General features: G+C 38.0%; 2 protein-coding genes across 2 annotated transcripts; both read left to right on the top strand.

The window, feature by feature from the left end:
- Positions 1-2,644: 2,644 nt before the first annotated feature.
- LOC308245260 (olfactory receptor 6C1-like) lies at positions 2,645-3,581 on the top strand (the record flags this gene model as incomplete). Its single annotated transcript, XM_080662219.1, is given in 2 exon segments — positions 2,645-3,561; positions 3,563-3,581. Coding segments are annotated over 2 exon segments (936 nt in total).
- Positions 3,582-9,484: 5,903 nt separating this feature from the next.
- LOC308245267 (olfactory receptor 6C3) lies at positions 9,485-10,420 on the top strand (the record flags this gene model as incomplete). Its single annotated transcript, XM_080662226.1, has 1 exon — positions 9,485-10,420. One exon carries the CDS (start codon positions 9,485-9,487, stop codon positions 10,418-10,420), a length of 936 nt encoding a protein of 311 aa, XP_080518352.1.
- Positions 10,421-20,834: the final 10,414 nt, after the last annotated feature.

Here is a 20,834-nt window from a genome sequence, read left to right as displayed (position 1 = left end):
GCTGTGGAGATATGATTTACAAAATTTTGCAATGACCGACCTCAAATGAAGTTGAGCTAAAGAAGAGAGAATTCAATAAATGTAGATAAAGTTGAAACAATTAAACTTTCAAAGTTATTGCATTTCTAAGGGATATTTCCACCACTGCATCATTTGCCATTATTAAAAACAACAACAAAACACCCCAGAAATAAATGGAATCAATTAAAGCCTCTTAGTCTCTCTGAGGAACAAACTCTATATATCCTGTAATACAGAGTTTCTCTGGCTTTAAGCTAATATTTTAAGAAGTTTTCTTTAAAATTATTTAGAAAAATATTTACTTTATTTACATGTCCTTTGTTATAAGTGTACTCAATATAGATAATTTAGGCTAAGTATATGACTATATCTTGAAAAGTAGGAAAACACATTTTGTAAAACAAATATACTACTTACATAATATAAAGCCTAGAATTTGACATAAAATGGAGAACTGCACCTGATGGCAATATGTGACTCAGTAACAAACTCAACATCAATAACTAATAAGAAAAGTGTTTATTTTAAACTTACTATGACTACACTAGGCAATGGATTGTGTTTCAATAGCTTTGGAGGTAAGACTGTCCTAACTTGCATAAATGCAAAGAGAGTTCACAAGAGATTTCAGCACAGTATATGTGTTGGGTTGGGAAGAATGAATATAAGATTCTTATAGAACTCATACAATGGGTACTCAACCTAATGTGGAAATAAGGAAGGAGGTGATTTGGGGTGTCACTGAAATTTGCTACCCACAATACTAGTTGCATTCATTTACTTTATTTAATGCAAGCTTCAAAATCTTTCTCAGAAAGGTTACTATTACTAGTGATGAACAAAAACAACAACAACAAAAAGTGGCCACTGGTAGCCATGATGACATGCTGCAAATATCTAACTTGCCTCAAATGTGGTGATCAGGTTCTAGCTCAACATAAGGCAGGTGGATTGTATAGGGGCGGTAGGGGGTGGTGGGGTGGAGAGGACAGATACACCATGATGGGAGAGGTCAGCATGCACAAAAGTGGAAGAATAGGGCTAAGATTCATTTGCCTAGAATGCCTCACAGGTACTGCACAGAGATTCCTCCTTATTTTTGTCATTGTTTCTATGTGATTCTCTTGGTGCTAAATTCATTCATTATTATTTAAATTAGATATAGGTTTTCACACAGGGACACCATATTAAGCCCAAAGGTTTTCCGCTCAGTGGTTAGGGAACATCTTTTTCATTGAACAAAAACTTGTGTGGCTTATATTAAATGCTAAACATTTTTCCAAATGCTTCACATATATTAACTCATTTAATGTTCACAATAACCTTATGAGATAGTCTAGTATACAGAAAAATAAACTGTATTTATAGAAGAAGCACATAGGGACTGATTTTCAGAACTAGTAAGTCACTTGGATTTAGCCTAGATATCATCACTATTGCTTATGAAAATATCTATGGTAATATCATTTGTTTTATTAAAAAAATTGAAACTTAATATTTTAAAAACACAAAAAACTGGCTGATGTGGCTTAGTTGATGGGAGTGCCCTCCCATAAATCAAAAGGTAGCTGGTTTGATCCCCGGTCTGACACGTTCAAGAAGCAACTGGTCTCTCTCTCTCTTTTTCTCAATATCAATTAAAAATTTTGTAAAATAAATAATAAGTAAAAACACATACAAATAAAGACATTAAACTGTTAAGACCAGCTTTATTGGAGTTACTAAGTATTCCTGGAGATCATTTATCTGACTCTTTAACTGAAAGAAAGTTTTAAATAAGAAGAAGAAGGAGGAGGAGGAGGAGGAGGAGAGAAGAGGAAGAAGAAGAAAAAGAAGAAGGAGAAGGAGAAGGAGAAGGAGAAGGAGAAGGAGAAGGAGAAGGAGAAGGAAAAGGAGAAGGAGAAGAAGATTTTAAATATAAAAGTAAATAGGTCGCATAGGAATAAAGGTCATACAAGTGGCACATAGGTATGCTGAAATGTCATAAAATAACTCAGATCTAAGTGTTTTCTACTTAAATTATTTTCTATCTCTTTCTCCCCTCTTTCCCTAGCATCTCAGGTTGCTGGTGGCAATGGCATTAGTGTTTCTGGCTACCAATGAAGTGTAGCAGGAGTTGATAAAGCTGAGTGTTCACAAAATTGATAAATGGCTAAGGACAAAAGTCACTTTTTACTTAACAATGTAGTATCTTTTTCATTTTTTTAGGATTCTCAATGTGATTAAACTTTTACACAGAATGGGAAACATTTAGGGACTGGACCAATAGCACAAAGCTGGTTGTCACTGGGAAGAAAATTTGTGGACACGTCTCTGAAACTTCACAGGGTTGTATTTGGGGTCAGAAAAGTCTGGGAACAAATCCCGGACCTGCCACTTCAAGATTTGTGATATTGAATTTTTTTAAGCCTGCTTTTACCAAAGAGCTTTCACCAGTAAAAGAAATTGCCATTATCAGTTTGCTTAAAACTGCTCCTGAAGTGAAATATCATACTATTTCAGCCAAATTCCGGTTCCACACTTGGATATTTGTTAATCCACAATTGATGGTTTGTTGCTTGTGCTTTTTCCTATCCATCTGGCAGGAGAAAAACAAACAAACAAAAAAAATAGCAACTGAAGAATGAGGAACCATACAGAAGTAAGAGAGTTTATTCTCCTGGGACTGTCAGATGACCCAAAGCTTCAGGTGATGATCTTTGTCTTTCTGCTCATCACCTACATGTTGAGCATCACTGGGAACCTGACCATTATCACCCTTACCTTGCTGGATTCCCACCTCCGGATCCCCATGTATTTCTTCCTCAGAAATTTCTCCTTATTAGAGATTTCATTCACAACTGTCAGCATTCCCAAGTTCCTGGCCACTATTATTTCAGGAGATAAAACCATTTCCTTTAATGATTGCATCGCTCAGTTATTTTTTTTCATTCTCTTGGGAGTCACTGAGTTTTACCTTCTGGCTGCCATGTCCTATGATCGTTATGTTGCCATCTGCAAACCTCTGCATTACATGACCATCATGAATCCAAGAATCTGTATACTCCTTGTCTTCTCTTCGTGGCTAGTTTCGTTCTTAATCATCTTCCCTGCACTCATCTTGCTCTTAAACCTCGATTACTGCAGGTCAAATATTATTGATCATTTTACCTGTGATTATTTTCCCCTGCTGCAACTTTCTTGTTCAGACACAAAATTCCTAGAGATAATGGGGTTTGTCTGTGCTGTGTTTACTCTCATGTTCACTCTGGCACTGATATTTCTATCCTACATATATATCATCAGAACAATTTTAAGAATTCCCTCGACTAGTCAGAGGACAAAGGCCTTTTCTACATGTTCATCTCACATGATTGTCATCTTTATTTCTTATGGCAGCTGCATTTTTATGTATATCAAACCTTCAGCAAAGGAGAGGGTGTCTTTGAGCAAGGGAGTTGCTGTGCTAAACACCTCAGTAGCTCCCATGCTGAACCCCTTTATTTACAGCTTAAGGAATCAGCAAGTCAAGCAAGCCTTCATGGACATGGCAAGGAAGACTATTCTTCACAAGCAAATGAAATCATGTGGTGTTAGGAATTTGAGAACATTGCGGGAAATTTTTAAAATGTAAACATGAAATTTCAGTAGCTTCTACAAATCACAATAAACTCCCTGTCATCTTTTTTATTTCTAACAATTCTGTTTGTTTTATATATTCCCCATTTAATTTAAACTATTTTTCTTATGCCATTCTGACTCTCATTCTTCTGAACACTGTCACAACTTTCTTAAAATTTATTTATTTTCAAAAATTTTTCTTTATTTTATTGTTGACAGTGTTGCAGATATCCCAGTTTCCCCCATCTCTATCCCTCTACCCAGCCCCCAGCCCCCCTTCCCTCTGGCCATCACCACAGTGTTGTCTTTGTCCATGGGTTGTGCATACATGTTCTTTGGCGAACCCCTTCACTTTCTTTCATCCAGTAAATTTATTTTTTAATTTATGGATAGTTGGTATACATCTTACATTGTTTCTCTTCGTTTCAGGTACACAATATTGCAACTTATTAAATAATAATTATTTTTTAAAGTAAAATTATATTTTGAGTTTGTGTAGGAAAAAATAATCACTAGGAGTGACAGCGATACTTATAAAATAGTTATATGATATTTTATTTACTACACATAGAACATATAATTTTATTTTTAATTTATATTTGACAGATATTCTCTTAACTATATTACAGTTTCTCTGGGAAAAATATAAATACCTTATAATTTTTTAAAAATATATTTTATTGATTTTTTTACAGAGAGGAAGGGAGAGGGATAGAGAGTTAGAAACATCAATGAGAGGGAAACATCGATCAGCTGCCTCCTGCACACTCCCTACTGGGGAAGTGCCTGCAACCAAGGCACATGCCCTTGATGTGAATTGAACCTGGGACCCTTCAGTCCACAGGTCGACACTATCCATTGAGCCAAACCGGTTAGGGCAATACCTTATAATTTATTGAAAATGTAAATGCTTACTTTTAAAAACTGAGATACAGTACTTTTTTCCCACTTTAATAGAGTACGTCCATATAAATTATCTATGAAAAATAGCGGCAATTAGATACAGTAGGTCCTCGGGTTACGTTGGAGATCCGTTCCTATGCTGCAATGTATCGCAATTTTCACAGTAAGTCGAAACCACCTACATAAGCACCTACGTCACTCACATGGAGCACATAGAAAGCAGTAATGAAGTGAAACAGTAAAAAAAATTAAAAGAAAGATAACAATTCCTGACCTTTACTTATGGTAAATACAGTAAATAATAAAAAACATAAAGCACTTATTTACATACGTCGAAATGACAGAATTTGTTTTTTTATAAATAAGTGGGAGATGGTGATGTAACCATGAAAAAACAAACATTGATTCCGACATAATCCGAGGACTGCCTGTATATAGAATAAGTTTATTCTAATTCCATAGAAGGTAAATTCCACTTCTCTGAAGTTTTGGATTTGCTTAAATCTGAGTATATGTACAAATTATTTTATATCTAAACAAAATTATTTAAGTTTTATAGAGAGTTAAAAACCATAATAAGATATCACCACATGCAAAAAATGAATTTTAGCAAGGTCATGGAGAAAAGGGAATCCTCATAAACATTTGGGGTGGGAATGTAAATTAAAATAGCCATTATGGAAAACAGCATGAAGGTTCCTGAAAAATTAAAACTACCATATGATCCAGTAGTCTTACTTTTTTGGATATATAATTCCAGTAGCCAATGAAATTATATCTGAAAGAGGCATCTGCACCCCCAGTTTTATTGCAGCATTATTCATAAAGGACAAGATATAGAAATACCTATGCCCATCAACTGATAAATGGGTTAAAAATGGTTTATATATATAATAAAATGTAATTTGGTCTTAAAAGTAAGTAAATTCTGTCATATTCTACAACAGGATGTGAACTGGAAGACATTATAGTAAGTGAAACACCCAGAAAAATACTGCATAATCTCGCTTATATGTGGAATCGTAAAAACTTCAACTCAGAGAGTAGAATGATAATTGACTGATGGAGAGATGTTAGTCAAGGGGATGAGAGGATCAATTATGTGAGACGCATAAGTTCTGGTGATCTAATGTACTACATAGTATCTATAGTTACTAATAATTGTACTATGTACTTGAAATTTGCTAAAGGTATTTACACTGAAACACACTATAATCAAATTGTCAGAAATAAAATAAACAAACAAAAAGGCAGCAGGAAAAGAGAAAGACCAAATAGGAGGTTAATTGACTCCCTAAAAGAAGTCAAAGGCATGAGTCCATAGGAGCTGAGTGGAGCTATTGAGGACAGGACATGGTAGATATTATTCATTCAGAAGGTTACTCAGAGTCTGAGCTTACTTAATGGCACATAACACACATGCACTGTCATAGATTTGAGTTATATTTTTCTTCTATTTTCTACACACTCTGTTCTATTTCCTCTCTTTCAATAAGTAATTCCCAAATAGACATGTCTCAGCCATGATTTAGTTCTACATTGATGGCTGTATTATTATTTTATTATATAAATTCACTATTGTATTTCTTACACAAAATGCATGTTTAGTTATTTTTTAAATATATAACATTAAGTTACACAATATGTATTAATAACTTATATAATTATACTAGAGGCCCAGTGCACGAATTTGTGCATGGGTGTGGTCCAGCCATCCTGGCCCCAATCGGGGCAGATCAGGGCCTGGCCTGTTGGGAGGAGGAGACGGAGGGAGGTTGGCTGCCCAGCCCACCCCAATTGGGGCCCAATCAGGGCCAGGCTTGCTGGGGCGAGAGGCCATGGGCAATTGGCTGGCAGGCACCACCCCCAATAGGGGTGGGGTGGCGATTGGGGGCGAGGCCGGCTATGGGTGGTGGTCCGGCTGGTCCCAACCCTGATTGGTGTGGGGGGACAATTGGGGCAGAACTGGCTGGGGGGAGGGGCTGTGGGCTGATCCTGGTGGTGGGGGTTGATCAGGGGTGGGGCCTGCCATGGGGAGGGACTGTGGGTGGTGAGCCAACCAGCCCCACCCACAAATGGGGTGAGGGGGCTGATTGGGGAACAGCGGCCTGGGGGAGGGGCTATGGGTGGTTGGCCAGCCAGTCCTGCCCCTGATCAGTGTGGGGGGGGCCAATCGAGGGCAGAGCTGGCTGAGGGGAGGGGCTGCATGCTGATTGGTGTGGAGGGGGCCCATTGGGGGTAAGGCCAGCCTGGGGGAGGGGCTGCAGGAGGTTGGCCAACAGCCCCACCCCCTGTTGGGATTGGGGGAGTGATAGGGGCATGGCCGGCAGAGGGAAAGGGCCGCAGGGGGTTGGCCAGCCAGCCCCACCACCAGTTCTGGCGGGTTTACTGGCTGTAGTGGGCATCATAGCCCCCAGTAATTCTGGTCGTTATGGTGTTGTTGTCGCTGGCTTTTTATATATATAGATAACAAATGCATGGCTTATTATTAACTGATTACATATAATATAATTTTTATAATCAAAATATTTTTGGAAACATGAAGAACAATGAAAACGATTATTCCACTTAACATAAAATATTCATTGTGTTTTACCAAATAAATAATATTAACTAAAAATAATAATTCACTAAATGGAATTTGAAGTAAACAAAATGAGTATTTTATAACATGTCTCATTAAAATGTTAAAAATATGATAAATAAATGTAAAGACTAAGATGAGAAAAATGATGGACAAAATTAACTGCAATTAATTATTGCTGTTTATAACCTATGTAATCACATTAAAAATTGTGAGAAAATAATTGTGAGCACAATATGTATATTATAATAGTTATTATTTAACTTAAAATTATGAAATAATATTGTTTCTTGATGCCCCAACACTAAAAATGCCAAAGGATAAATAAAAGAATATATGTAGAAAACTTTAATATTTCAAGATTATTTAATATAAATAAGGAGTTGTATTTTTGTAAGAAAGTGGAGTTCAAAACTATTTTATTACTCATGAAATAGCAAGCAATTGTGATTAATGGAAGTAATTATTTTCTAAAAGTCAACATGTTAGGTCCTCTGTGGGATACAAAGATGAACATAACCATTGGCTAAGAGAAGAGTTAGGCTGTTGAAAAACCCAAGGAGGATTTCCAGAAATCCCTCATGGTCTATAATGTAGCCAAGACGTGGCCTGGACTTTGTCTTGTTCCCAAGAGATCAATGCATAACTTTCTTCTGAGGTCAAGACAAGTGGACTTGAAATATCTGAACTACAGTGCCACTAGAAGCCAACTAGAAGCCAGATCCTAGTTTAAGAATCTATACTCATAATACCCATTGTTGTCATATCTCTCTCAATCCTCTTTTTTCTAATGTATTATTTTTCCTTTTTTGTTAATCCTCACTTGAGGATATTTTTTCCATTGCTTTTCAGAGAAAGTGGAAGGAAGGGAGGGAGGAAGTTGAGAGAGACACACCAACTGGATACCTCCTGCATGCATCCCAACCAGGGGCAGGGAGCGAACCCACCACCCAGGTTCATTCCCTTGACTGGGAATCAAACCTGCAACCCTTTGGTGCTCAGGCCAGCACTCTAACCACTGAGAAACACTAACCAGGGCTCTCTGTTCTCTTTTTAAATGTTGCTTTTTTAAACTTCTAGATCAACATTATTGAAGAGGAATATTGTATATTTCCACATCTTCAGGTTTCTGACTTTCCATTTCTACTTGCTGAGCTATTTCCTTTGAGCCATCATAAAATGGAGAAAGAAATAAAATAAAATTTGATTAGGAATTTGCTAGTGGCTGGCAGAGAAGTGATGGTTTTACATTCTATCTTTCATGGCAGAAATTTGACTATCTAAAATATGAAGGAGGTAACTGTCACAATTTTAGCAAACTGCATTTACAGCATGCTGAGAATTAACTGAATAGGTTAGGATGAGTGCTTTTTATATATAGTTCTAAAATATCCTTATGGATCAGAGGTCTCATGTAAAAGACATATGTGGGGAAAATTATGAAAGAATGAAACATTTTTTCATAAACTTTAATAACTCAGAAAAAAGGATGTTCAAAGGGGAAATTCACTGGCTACAATCTGAGTGACAGAGCTGCTAAGATCTGAGGCAAGTAGTGTTTTTCCAATTTGTACTTCAGTGCAAAATGAAAAATAGATAGATAAATACTGCATATTCCTTTAAGCTTAAAAATACAAATTTCTCCTATATATATTTTTATAAAGTCATAGATGTTAAACATTAATGATTTTTATGGAATTATAAGTGAATAGGTTCACTATTTGTTAAACAAAATAGATTACTTATTCTATCTTAATGAAAATATGTACAGAATGTTTTCATATCATCTTGATAATTAGAGTATAAGTATTAATGTTAGAGATAAAAATGAGTAATGTAATAAAATAATTAATAATTTATTTTCTAAAAAATTATTGATTTCTTATAGAAAATGTAACGGGTTGTTATTTTAGTCTTCTAAGTTTCACTTTTACATTTTGATAGAATTAAGATCATTCTTTTCTGTTTTTAGGTGGCAGTATCCTCTAATAAATACATGACAGGAAAAAAAGAACATGCATATTTCATATGATTGGTTCAAGAAAAATGTAAGATTTGCAAAAAGTATTAATTTTATTTACCATCTCTCAATGATGTGATTTGTTGCATGAATTGTTCCTAACTTCTGCTAGATTTAAAATAAGACACCTAGATTTGAAATAAAAGAACTAGTACATAAAGCAGAACTCATAAATGTGTATTAAGACATAATGCAAACAAGCCAGCCAAAAGAAAATAAAATCTGCACAGATTATAAAAATGTTTTAGAATTTAGTGATGATGATATTGGTCATGATGAATCATATCTCTCATCTCCTCTCTTTAATACTTTTTCCACCTAAATATCGTTAAAAGAATAGAAAGAGAGAGAGAGAGATGAACCACACGGTGGTCACAGAGTTTGTCCTCTTAGGTCTTTCTGATGATTTTGACCTTCAGATTATGATTTTTCTTCTTTTATTTATCACATATATACTAAGTGTCGCTGGTAACCTGATTATCATCACCCTAACCTTGATGGACTCCCATCTACAGACGCCTATGTATTTCTTCCTCCGGAACTTCTCTTTCTTAGAAATCTCATTTACAACTGTATGCATCCCTAGATTTCTGGGGGCAATTATCACCAGGGATAAGACTATTTCCTATAATAACTGTGCAGCCCAACTATTTTTCTTTATTTTCATGGGGGTGACTGAATTTTACCTTCTAACTGCCATGTCCTATGACCGCTATGTTGCCATCTGCAAGCCCCTTCATTATACAATCATCATGAACAGGAAACTCTGCACCCTGCTTGTGCTGTGTGCGTGGCTGGGAGGGTTTCTGACCATTTTCCCTCCCCTTATGCTTCTCCTCCAGCTGGATTACTGTGCTTCCAATATCATTGATCACTTTGTATGTGACTATTTCCCCCTTTTACAACTATCTTGCTCAGATACATGGCTCCTAGAAGCAATTGGTTTTTACTTTGCTTTGGTTACTTTGCTATTCACTTTGGCGTTGGTGATTTTATCGTATATGTACATTATCAGCACTATTTTGAGAATCCCATCTGCCAGTCAGAGAAAAAAGGCTTTCTCCACTTGTTCCTCTCATTTGATTGTCATTTCCATTTCTTATGGAAGCTGTATGTTCATGTATGCTAATCCCTCTGCAAAAGAAAAGGCATCATTGATCAAAGGAGTAGCTATTCTCAATACCTCTGTTGCCCCCATGCTCAACCCCTTCATTTACACCCTGAGAAACCAGCAAGTAAAACAAGCCTTCAAAGACATGGTCCATAAAGTAGTATTTTCTACAAATAAGTGATTTGTTATTTTGTCAGAAATAAAGGGCACTCTCAAAGAGCAATTATGTGAAATCCTGAAATTCCTAAACATCTATGTAAGTATGCATTTTCTCCAAAGTCTCTTTATATGCCATATTATAGTTAATAATTTCCCATTTCTCCCAATTCCATACTGTTTCTCCAATACATTCTTAATTGACTTATTTAAAAATATACTTAAGTTTATTTCTTCTACTGAATATTCTGGAAATGAAATGTATTTCTATGAGATATATTCTAGAGTGTAATGTAAAAAAAAAGGTCTAATTCTGTTAATATCAGTCCTTAAAAGATGCATATAATATCACATTGTTTATTAAAAGTAGAGTTTCCAAAATAGTGTATAACTTCCTGTGTGTTATCAAGACATTGATAATTTTTTAACATTTAAAGGACCTAAATGTTCTGATATTATTGCACATTAAAAGAGGTTCTATGAGGTAATATGTACTTGTGCATTGCACTTTAAATGCAATGCTTTATGCTTTCTTTCTTTTTTTTAATTTAATAAATCTTTATTGTTCAGATTATTACATTTGTTTCTCCTTTTTCCCCCCATAGCTCCCCTCCACCCGGTTCCCTCCCCACCCTTTGCCCTTACCTCCACCCACACTGTCCTCATCCATAGGTGTACGATTTTTGTCCAGTCTCTTCTTGCACCCCCCATTCCCCTTTCCCCCTGAGAATTATCAGTCCACTCCCTTTCTATGCCCCTGATTTTATTATATTCACCAGTTTATTCTGTTCCTCAAATTTTTAATTCAATTGATTTTTAGGTTCACTTGTTGATAGATATGTATTTGTTGTTCATAATTTTTCTCTTTACTTTTTTCTTCTTCCTCCTCTTAAAGAATACCTTTCAGCATTTCATATAATACTGGTTTGGTGGTGATGAACTCCTTTAGCTTTTTCTTATCTGTGAAGCTCTTTAACTCACCTTCCATTCTGAATAATAGCTTTGCTGGGTAGAGTAGTCTTGGTTGTAGGTTCTTGCTGTTCATCACTTTGAATATTTCTTGCCACTCCCTTCTGGCCTGCATAGTTTCTGTTGAGAAATCAGCTGACAGTCGTATGGGTGCTCCCTTGTAGGTAATTATCTGTTTTTCTCTTGCTGCTTTTAATATTCTCTCTTTGTCTTTTGCTCTTGGCATTTTAATTATGATGTGTCTTGGTGTGGTCCTCTTTGGATTCCTTTTGTTTGGGGTTCTGTGCGCTTCCTGGACTTGTAAGTCTATTTCTTTCACCAGGTGGCGGAAGTTTTCTGTCATTATTTCTTCCAATAGGTTTTCAGTATCTTGCTCTCTCTCTTCTTCTGGCACCCCCATAATTCTGATGTTGGTACGCTTAAAGTTGTCCCAGAGGCTTCTTACACTATCTTCAACTTTTTGAATTCTTTTTTCTTTTTTTTGCTTTTCCGGTTGAGTGTTTTTTGCTTCTTTGTATTTCAAATCTTTGACTTGATTCTTGTGTTCCTCTAGTTTGCTGTTGGGTCTCTGTATAATATTTTTTATTTCAGTCAGTGTATGTTTAATTTCTAGTTGGTCCTTTTTCATATCTTCGAGGGTCTCGTTGTATTTATCGGCCTTTTCTAGGATATTCTTGAAGAGCCTTATAACCGTGGTTTTGAATTCTATATCCAGTCGTTTGTTTTCCTCCATTTCTTTCGTTTGTGATCTGTTTCTTCGTCTCCCCATTTTTCACTGCTTTGCTGAGTTGGTAGAGTAGCTTTGTGTGCTAGGTTTCCTATATGGCCCAGTGGGTTGGCCTCCCCAGTTAACCTGAGGTGGACACTCTTGGTGCACCCCTTTGTGGACTGTGTGTACAGCCTTGTTGTAGTTAAGTCTTGATTGTTGTTGGTATCACGGGGAGGAATTGACCTGCAGGCCATTTGGCTGTGAGGATCAGCTGTGTCTATGCTGGGAGATTTTTGGTGCTGGAGACAGCCTTATAGGATTAGCCTTGCCAGATTGCAAAAGCCTTTGTGCTCAGCTTGGAAGGGGTGGAGTCTCAGGGCGGGGCAGACAGTCTTGGCTTCCCGTCAGCCCTGCCCTTGGGCGGGTCTCCAGACCTCTGCCTTCCGAGGTTCCCGAGTTTCCTGAGTTTCCACCTTACAGTCCAGATTTCCCCGGTAAGAGCGTGGGTCCCCAGGGGCTCGCCCGGATCTGCGGTTCAGTGCAGTTAGGAGCCTCTGACTCCCCTCTGCCAGGGATAGCCCGTGGCAACCTCCACAGTCAGTCTTTGTGTGCACTCACGCCTCCAGACCCCTGCCCCTGCCGCCGCGGCTCCCGAGTCTCCGAGTCTCCGTGTGCCTTTCTCTCTACCTGACAGTCCAAACTCCCCCTGTATGAGCCTGGGTCCACAGGGTTTCGCCCGGAACTGAGGTTCACTGCAGTCGGAACTGGGGTTCAGTGCAGTCGGGGGCTTCTTTCCCCCTTCCGCCAGAGAAAGCCAGCCAGGCACTCCACCACCCTTCCTCTCTGTGCGCATGTGTCTCCGTACCTCTGCTCTTTGCCGCTCCTTCTCCCTGAGATTTCCTCTTTCCTTCTAGTTGTAGAATTTCCACTCAGCCAGCTTTCCTGTGGTTCTGGATGGTGTCCGTTCTATCTTTTAGTTGTAGTTTTGAAATTGTTGTGCGGGGCAGCAGTTTAGGTGCTTACCTATGCCGCCATCTTGGTTTCTCCAATGCTTTATGCTTTCTGAAAATTAGTTCATGTTTTCAAGATAAATAGGGATCATAATGTTCAGTATATTTACAGGATTTCTGTGTTTCGCGCATTTTAGAGAATATTTTCATTAAACACATTCAGAATAGATGCAAAAAACCTGAAACACATGCTGCTGTCCTGAACTCAGTCAGCAGCTTTATAACAGTTGTTTTGAATTGTTAGGTGTTCATTTTCCTCCATTTTTAAAGGGTCTATTCAATGGAGATTTGTTTTTGTTTCTTTGATTGGGACACTTATCTACACATTTGAAAAAGTCACCACCTCTCCCAGTCTTTTTAAACAGGATTCGTACAGGGGAAGACCATCACTATTCAGTCCACCTAGAGATTGTGGGGGCCTCTCTAACCTTTTCTGAGGATGAAGCACCTCAGACTTGTGTTTGAAGATTCTTAATGAGAAGATTTTTCCCATGTAAAGAAAAAAAATAGAAAGATGACGCTCCTAATCTCTTGCTCTCTCTCGTTCTGTCTGCTGTAACTCAGCTCCTTGAAGCAATGGCATGCCACCCAGCTCAGTACGTTCTCAGCAGCTTTCAGGCATCCCAGGATGTCAGGTCCCATGAGGGCTCCAAGATAGGCTAAACGGGACACCAGTTCTAGAAATGCCACTGAAAAGCCCAAACGTTGGATTCATGTTCCACTCTTATCTTTTCTTCCTGGGGGAGGGGACACAAGCTGGATTGCCTTCAATCTGCTGCTGTAAATAGGTCCTATGAAGCATAAAATTTTCTAAAAATCCCTTTATAGTGTCATAAAACATACTTTCTTTACCTTAAATCTTCCTAAATTAGTTGAATCTCTTTATGGCCTAGAGGATGGTCAGAGATTTGTAAATGTTCCTTGTACATTTGGAATTTATAGGTGATGATAGTTGAGTGCAGTGTTCTATATAAGTCAACTAGGTTAAGTTTATTAACCATATGTTTTGAATTTGTACTTTTACTGTTTTTATCATTACTGAGTTATTAAAATGTCCTTATACAGCTATGGAGTGGTTTATCTTTGTAGTTATGTCAATTTTTTTTATTTTAAAAAATATTAACACTGTGTTTTTGCGCAGACACAAATTTGAAGCTGTTATATATTTTTAGTGACCATAACCTATCTTATCATTATGAAAAAACACAAGTTTCTCTCTTTCTGAAGTGCACTTTTATCAGTAACACCTACATTGACTATTGATATAACTATACTAGCTTTTAAAAAAATAACGTATACATCACTTATAGTTTATTGTTTCAATCACTCACTTTTGGGTGGATACTAGCATATTTTACAGAACATCTGAGACTAAGTATATACTTGTATTTATCGATTAACTTGTTATGAGGGACTCCCAATAAAGCCATATATGTGGATAGAAGAAGAGAACATAAATGCAGGAGAAATTCCTTTTAAAGGAGCCTGAATCATCTGTTCATAAGCCTTCCTCATGCCTTCTGGACCTGCTCAAATCTGATCTCTTAAGTACTATGTCCCTTTGATGATAGGTTGCTGCTATGATAGAATGACCAGCATTATAACTCAGAGGGTCCAATAACGTTCAATTCATTAGAGCAAGCTCAAATCTAATAATCAATTGATGATGTCCTATGATTTGAACTTTAGTCTCTACTATGTCCCTGTAGTAAGCCAGAAAGTGCTGTTGAAAGAAGAGTGAATATCTGCAATACGTTGCTCCATAGTCACAGTCTGTACTATTAATCTTCCCATAGTGGCAAAGCACAAGTGCCACATAGCATCCCTGTTTGTCATTGACACTTCAAGTAGCATTAGAATTTCTTGATCACTTGGGTCAAGTGGAAGAACACTAACACTAAAATCAACACTAAATGTTATATGGAAAATCAAGCATGCAGTAATAATTAAGTAATCTTGGAAAACAAGCAATATGAGAGGGCTAACCATAGAGATATTAAAGTATAATATAAGGCTTCTATAATCAAACCATGCACTCAGGCATGAAGAGTGAGAAATTAATGTAGCAAAAATATAAGTGGTGTGTTTTGAGTATACCTGTTTGAATAGTTTTAACTTTTAAAATTTTCTTATTGTTTCACATATTCCACAGACAAAATTAAATGACCAAGAATGAGAAAAACCTCTATGTATGTGAACATAATCCTACATAATAAAGAGCTAATATGCAAATGGTTGCCACGCCCTCACGCCATAATGGCACAGACACTCAACACTGGGGAGAGAGGAAGGGGGACCAGCCATGCTGCGGCCTGGGAGAGCCACCTGCCCCAAGGTCCCAGGCACCAGTGGCTGCACCTTCACCTGTGGCCCAGGAGAGGAACAAGCCACCCAACCCGTGGTCCCAGGCACCAGCGGCCGTGCCTGCGCCTGCACCTGTAGCCAGGGAAAGGGACAAGCCACACACCCCATGGTCCCAGGTGCAAGCGGCTGTGCCTGCGCTTGCGGCTGTGCCTGCACCTGCAACCAGGGAGAGGGACAAGCCACACACCACATGGTCCTAGGTGATAGCAGCTGTGCCTGTGCCTGTGGCCCAGGAGAGGGACAAGCTGCATGCCTCACAGTCCCAAATGCCTGTAGCTGCTGCCCAGCAAAGCCGCCTGCCCACAGTCCCCTGTGGCTGTGGCTGGCCTGGGCAAAGCCTGCCTGGGTCCTGGGTACCTGCAACCGGCTAGAGGAGGGAATCCTGGGTCCCAGGTACAGAGCTAGACAAGGCGATTAGGGGCAATCAGGCCAATAGGGGAGCAGTTAGGGGCAATCAGGCAGGCAGGCAGACATGGTTAGGGGCAAATCAGGCAGGCAGAGGTGGTTAGGGGCGATCAGGCAGGCAGGCAGGCTAGCGGTTAGGAGCCAGTTGTTCCAGATTGTGAGAGGCAGTTGGACATCCTCCAAGGGGTACCTCATTGGAGAGAGTGTAGGCCGGGCTGAGGCACGCCCCCTCGCCATCGCATGTACAAATTTCATGCACCAGGCCTCTAGTTATAAAATAAACCAATAACTATGGGAAGAATAGAGAATTGATACAATTAATTGTTCAAGATAGTATTTTGATAATTGGTCATAAGTAGTATAGACACTGCAAAAAGTGTTTTGTACTTCATTGAGTAGATTTCTAAAGATAATAATGGGAGTGTAACAATTCCCATTAGAAATATTCTGTATGTGTGTGTGTGTGTGTGTGTTGTAGAATTGAGTAATTGACAAGTAAATAGATTGTTGGAGTCAGATTTTTAAAAAAATATATTTTATTGATTTTTTACAGAGAGGAAGGGAAAAGGATAGAGAGTTAGAAACATTGATGAGAGAGAAACATCGATCAGCTGCCTCCTGCACACCTCCTACTGGGGATGTGCCCACAACCAAGGTACATGCCCTTGAACGGAATCGATCCTGGGGCCCTTGAGTCTGCAGGCCAACGCTCTATCCACTGAGCCAAACTGGTTAGGGCTGGAGTCAGATTTCTCAGTGCTGAGGAAAAGAGATACAAATGTGGTATAAGAGAAAAAAAATTGTATGTTAATGTACTGGAATACAAAATGTCAATTTAAGACTATTATTTTTGTAAATGCATTTTTCTCTGTTGCATGGAAATGCCAAAGATTAACAATAACCCAACAGCAAGGAGCCCACCAAGCATCCTGATCTTGGGCTAGAGATACCATTTTTTGCTAAAAAATCACCTCTGAGAACTAGAGAAATGGCCGATAGACATGTAAAAAGATGTTCAACATCACTAATCATCAGGGGAATGCAATCAAAACCACAATGAAATATCACCTCGCACAGTCAGAATGGCTATCATCAAGAAGTCAACAAAGAACATGTTGGCTGGATGAAAGAAGGTAAAGGGATTAACCAAAGAGCATATAGGCATAACCCACAAAAACACATAATAGTATGGTTGATGGCCAGAGGGAAGGAGGAGGAGGCTGGGTGAAGGTGGATAGAGAACAGGGAGAATTGGGGACATATATAATAGTGACAACAATAAAATTGTTAAAAAGCACATGTAGGCAAGGATGTAGAGAAAAGCGAGACCTTGTGCATTGTGATGGGACTGACAGATGATGCTGCCACTACGGAAAACAGTATGGAGATTTCTCAAAAAACTAAAAATAGACGTTTCATATGACCCAGCAATTCCACTTCTGGGTATTTATCCAAAGGACAAAAGCACTAATTTGGAACAATATATGCACCCCTATGTTCATTGAAGCATTGTTTACAATAGCCAAGATAGGTAAGCAATCTAGGTATCCATTAAAGGGGAATGAATAAAGATCATGTGGGATATTACTCAGCATAGAAAAGAATGAAATCTTGCCATTTGCAACATGTATGGACCTAGGGGTATTATGCTAAGTGAAATAAGTCAGACAGAGAAAGGCAAAGACTGTATGGTTTTACTTATATGTGGAATCTATAAAAACAAAACAAATGAACACACAAAACAAAACAAAAACACACTCATACAAACAGAGACCAAAGAGAATGGTTACCAGATGGGTGGTGTGGAGGATGGCAAAAAAAGGGTGAAGGGGAATATAGTCAATAATATTGTGATAAGTTTGCATGGTTTTCAGAGAAGTCTTAAAATATTTAGATCCTTTAACCACTCTGATTTAATAAATTTTGTTTTTGGATTTTGAGCATGCTATGACAAAATATTATTTGTAATTTAATTTCTTCCTCCATTTTCTGTGAAGAGTGAAACCTGGTAGTTGAACTATGTATTTCTTTTTTAATCTTTCCCAGAGGACATGCTTAGAAATAGGAAGGGATGGAGAGAGAGAGAGAGAGAGAGAGAGACTGATGTGAGAGAAAACATTAATCAGTTGCCTTTCATATGTGCCCTGACTGTGGATCAAACCCAATGCCAGGTGTGTGCCCTGACTGGGAATCACAACCACAACCTTTCCGTGCAATGACACTCCAACCACCCGAGGTACTCCTGCCGGGTTGAACTATGTATTTCATTGGTTTAAAACCTAGTCAATTATTAACCAGGAAGCTTCAGTTCAATTCCCGGTCAGAGCACATGCCCAGGTTGCAGTCATGGCATGCAGGAGGCAGCCAATCAATGATTCTCTCTCATCATTGATGTTCCTCTCTCTCCCTCCCTCTCCCTTTCTCTCTGACATCAATAATAAAACCTAGTCACTGATCCACCTGATAATTACTTGGACATAACTGATACAATATTAAAAAGCAGATGTCCTACTAGTTTGTGGACAGAAGTGTAATGTGTATAAGGCAGTCTAAAGCTAGAAAGCTATTAGGAACTAGTAATAAAAAAATGAAAGTAGAAAATAAGAGAGTGCGTGAGTGATCGAGGAAGAGAGGCAGGCAATGTCAGTGCCTTTGAGGCTGAGGAAAGAAATTATGGAAAAGAAACATGCCTCATAGGCGTTTTCAAACGAAGTGCAGTGCTTTGTGAGATAGAAACTCACTCTCCTTTCCTTTAAGAAAATCCAAAAAGGCTGCATTACCCACAAATAGGAATGTGGCGAAGATAAGATACGTAACCAACTTCTACCCGTGTCCGACTCTTTATATAAAAAATAATAATACCTCTAAGCTTATTTGTTGTCTGCTTGGTAGGTAAATGAGATAATTTAAGTGTATAATCAAGGCCTGGTAATCAATAAAATCTTTAAAAAATATTGCTACATGTATTATTATTTAAGAGTTTAAGATACAAAATATAAATAGATTCAGTATTTGGATAAATATAAAGGCAAATGAAAAGAATTTCCATAAGTAGAAAATTAGTTTCACTATTTCTACTGAAATATGTTTAATAATTTCAATGACTATTTTAATGTATATCAGTTATAAATTCAACACATCTTGATGTCTACATATTGTCCTATGTTGTAACTAGTACTTTGTTCATCTTTTCCTTTCTTTTTCCTTCTACCCCAATTTCATATATTTTCATCTTTCACTCCTGGCATTAAATGCACATATAGTTTATGTCCCTATTTATAACTATGAAGAAATAAGGATAACTTTATATACACAATTATACATGTGTATATCCTATATAATAAAGAGGTAATATGCAAATCAACCATCACTCCAACATACAAGATGGCCACACCCATGTGGCCAAAGATGGCCGCCACAAGATGGCCTGCAGGGGAGGGCATTTGGGAGGGACCAGACCAGCAAGGGAGGGCAGTTAAGGGTGATCAGGCCTGCTGAGGAGGGCAGTTAGGGGTGACTGGGCCAGCAGGAGAGGGCAGTTGGGGGCAACCAGGCCAGCAGGGGAGGGCAGTTAGGGGCAGCATCGATCAGGCTGGTAGGGGAGTGGTTAGGGGTGATCAGGCAGGCAGGCAGGTGAGTGGTTGGTAGTCCTGGATTGTGAGAATGTCCCAGATTGGAAAGGGTGCAGGCTGAGCTGAGGGACACACACCCCCATGAACAAATTTTGTGCACCGGGCCTCTAGTATAGTATATGAATATTATATTCTAGTTATAAAATTTATATCTCTCATTGCAGAAAGTGTGAAAATGAACAAGTTAAAAATATCCAATGCCTGATTTCCAAATATTTATTTTCTTGGTTTATAAATATTCTCACAATAAAAAGATGTCATATTCACAAATATATGTAAAGAATTTAATGTTAGGATTTCAAGAAAAAATTTTTGTTTGTTTTTATTTTTTAAATTATTTTTATTGATTTCAGAGAGGAAAGAGAGGGAGAAAGATATAGAAGCATCAATGATGAGAGAGAACCATTGATCAGCTGCCTCTTGCATGCCCCACACTGGGGATCAAGTCTGCAACCCAAACATGTGCCTGACTGGGAATCAAACCGTGCCTCCTGGTTCATCGGTCAATGCTCAACCACTGAGCCACTGCAGCTGGACATGAAAGTAAATGATATGGTGAAGGAAAGTAGTCAAAAGCAATAAAAGCAACTCATAGCAAATATTGCTGTGATATTAGTCATGGGCCATGACAAGGGTTTCTGTCAATTCAGAGTCAATATTGGCATAAAACTCCTCCTCAGTCTTTAACATGTCCATTTCAGAAGACAATCAAGTCATACTAGAAATCCAATGCAGTGTTTTGTACCATTTCATCCTGGTACAGTAAAGAACTCTTCTCTAGTTTGCCAAAATTCAGGACCTATAATAAGCACATGAACCTTCCTGAGGTTTACGTCCAGAATCTTTATTAGAAAAAAATGGACTCCTTGGACAATGTTAGAAGAGTCATATTTTAAATCAAACTTCCACACACTCAATATACATCTTGTTTATAAATTTGCCTCATCTACCTCAACCATTTTGTTTTTAATCTTTATCAATATTTATAAAAATTAATTATCTGTATCTGTTAATGATGCCTTTCCTTGGCACTCAGCTTACTGAATGAACTCCCCTGAGCCAACAAGAAAGACACAGATAAAATAAGTCCAGCTCCACTCGTATGACATATATAAAGAACATTCCTATTTCCTTTTCTTAAACAGCATTTGCAGGAAAACATCACAATCTCTGAAGTATAAGGAAAATATATTTAGGTTTTATAGATATGTAATCATAGAATTACAAAATATTTTTGAAATGTTTCCATAAATACAAAGAAAATCTTTAATAAATGTATTTATTTATTTATCCACGCAGGTGTAATTGATGGATCTCAGGTGAGAGACAAAAAGCAGGAATGAGTTGTGT

The sequence above is a fragment of the Plecotus auritus genome (genome assembly GCF_963455305.1).
Source record: "Plecotus auritus genome assembly, chromosome: 3".
NCBI classification, from domain to species: Eukaryota; Metazoa; Chordata; class Mammalia; order Chiroptera; family Vespertilionidae; genus Plecotus; species Plecotus auritus.
The sequence above is the reverse complement of the archived record's forward strand: the minus strand, read 5'-3'. Positions and strand labels throughout refer to the sequence as shown.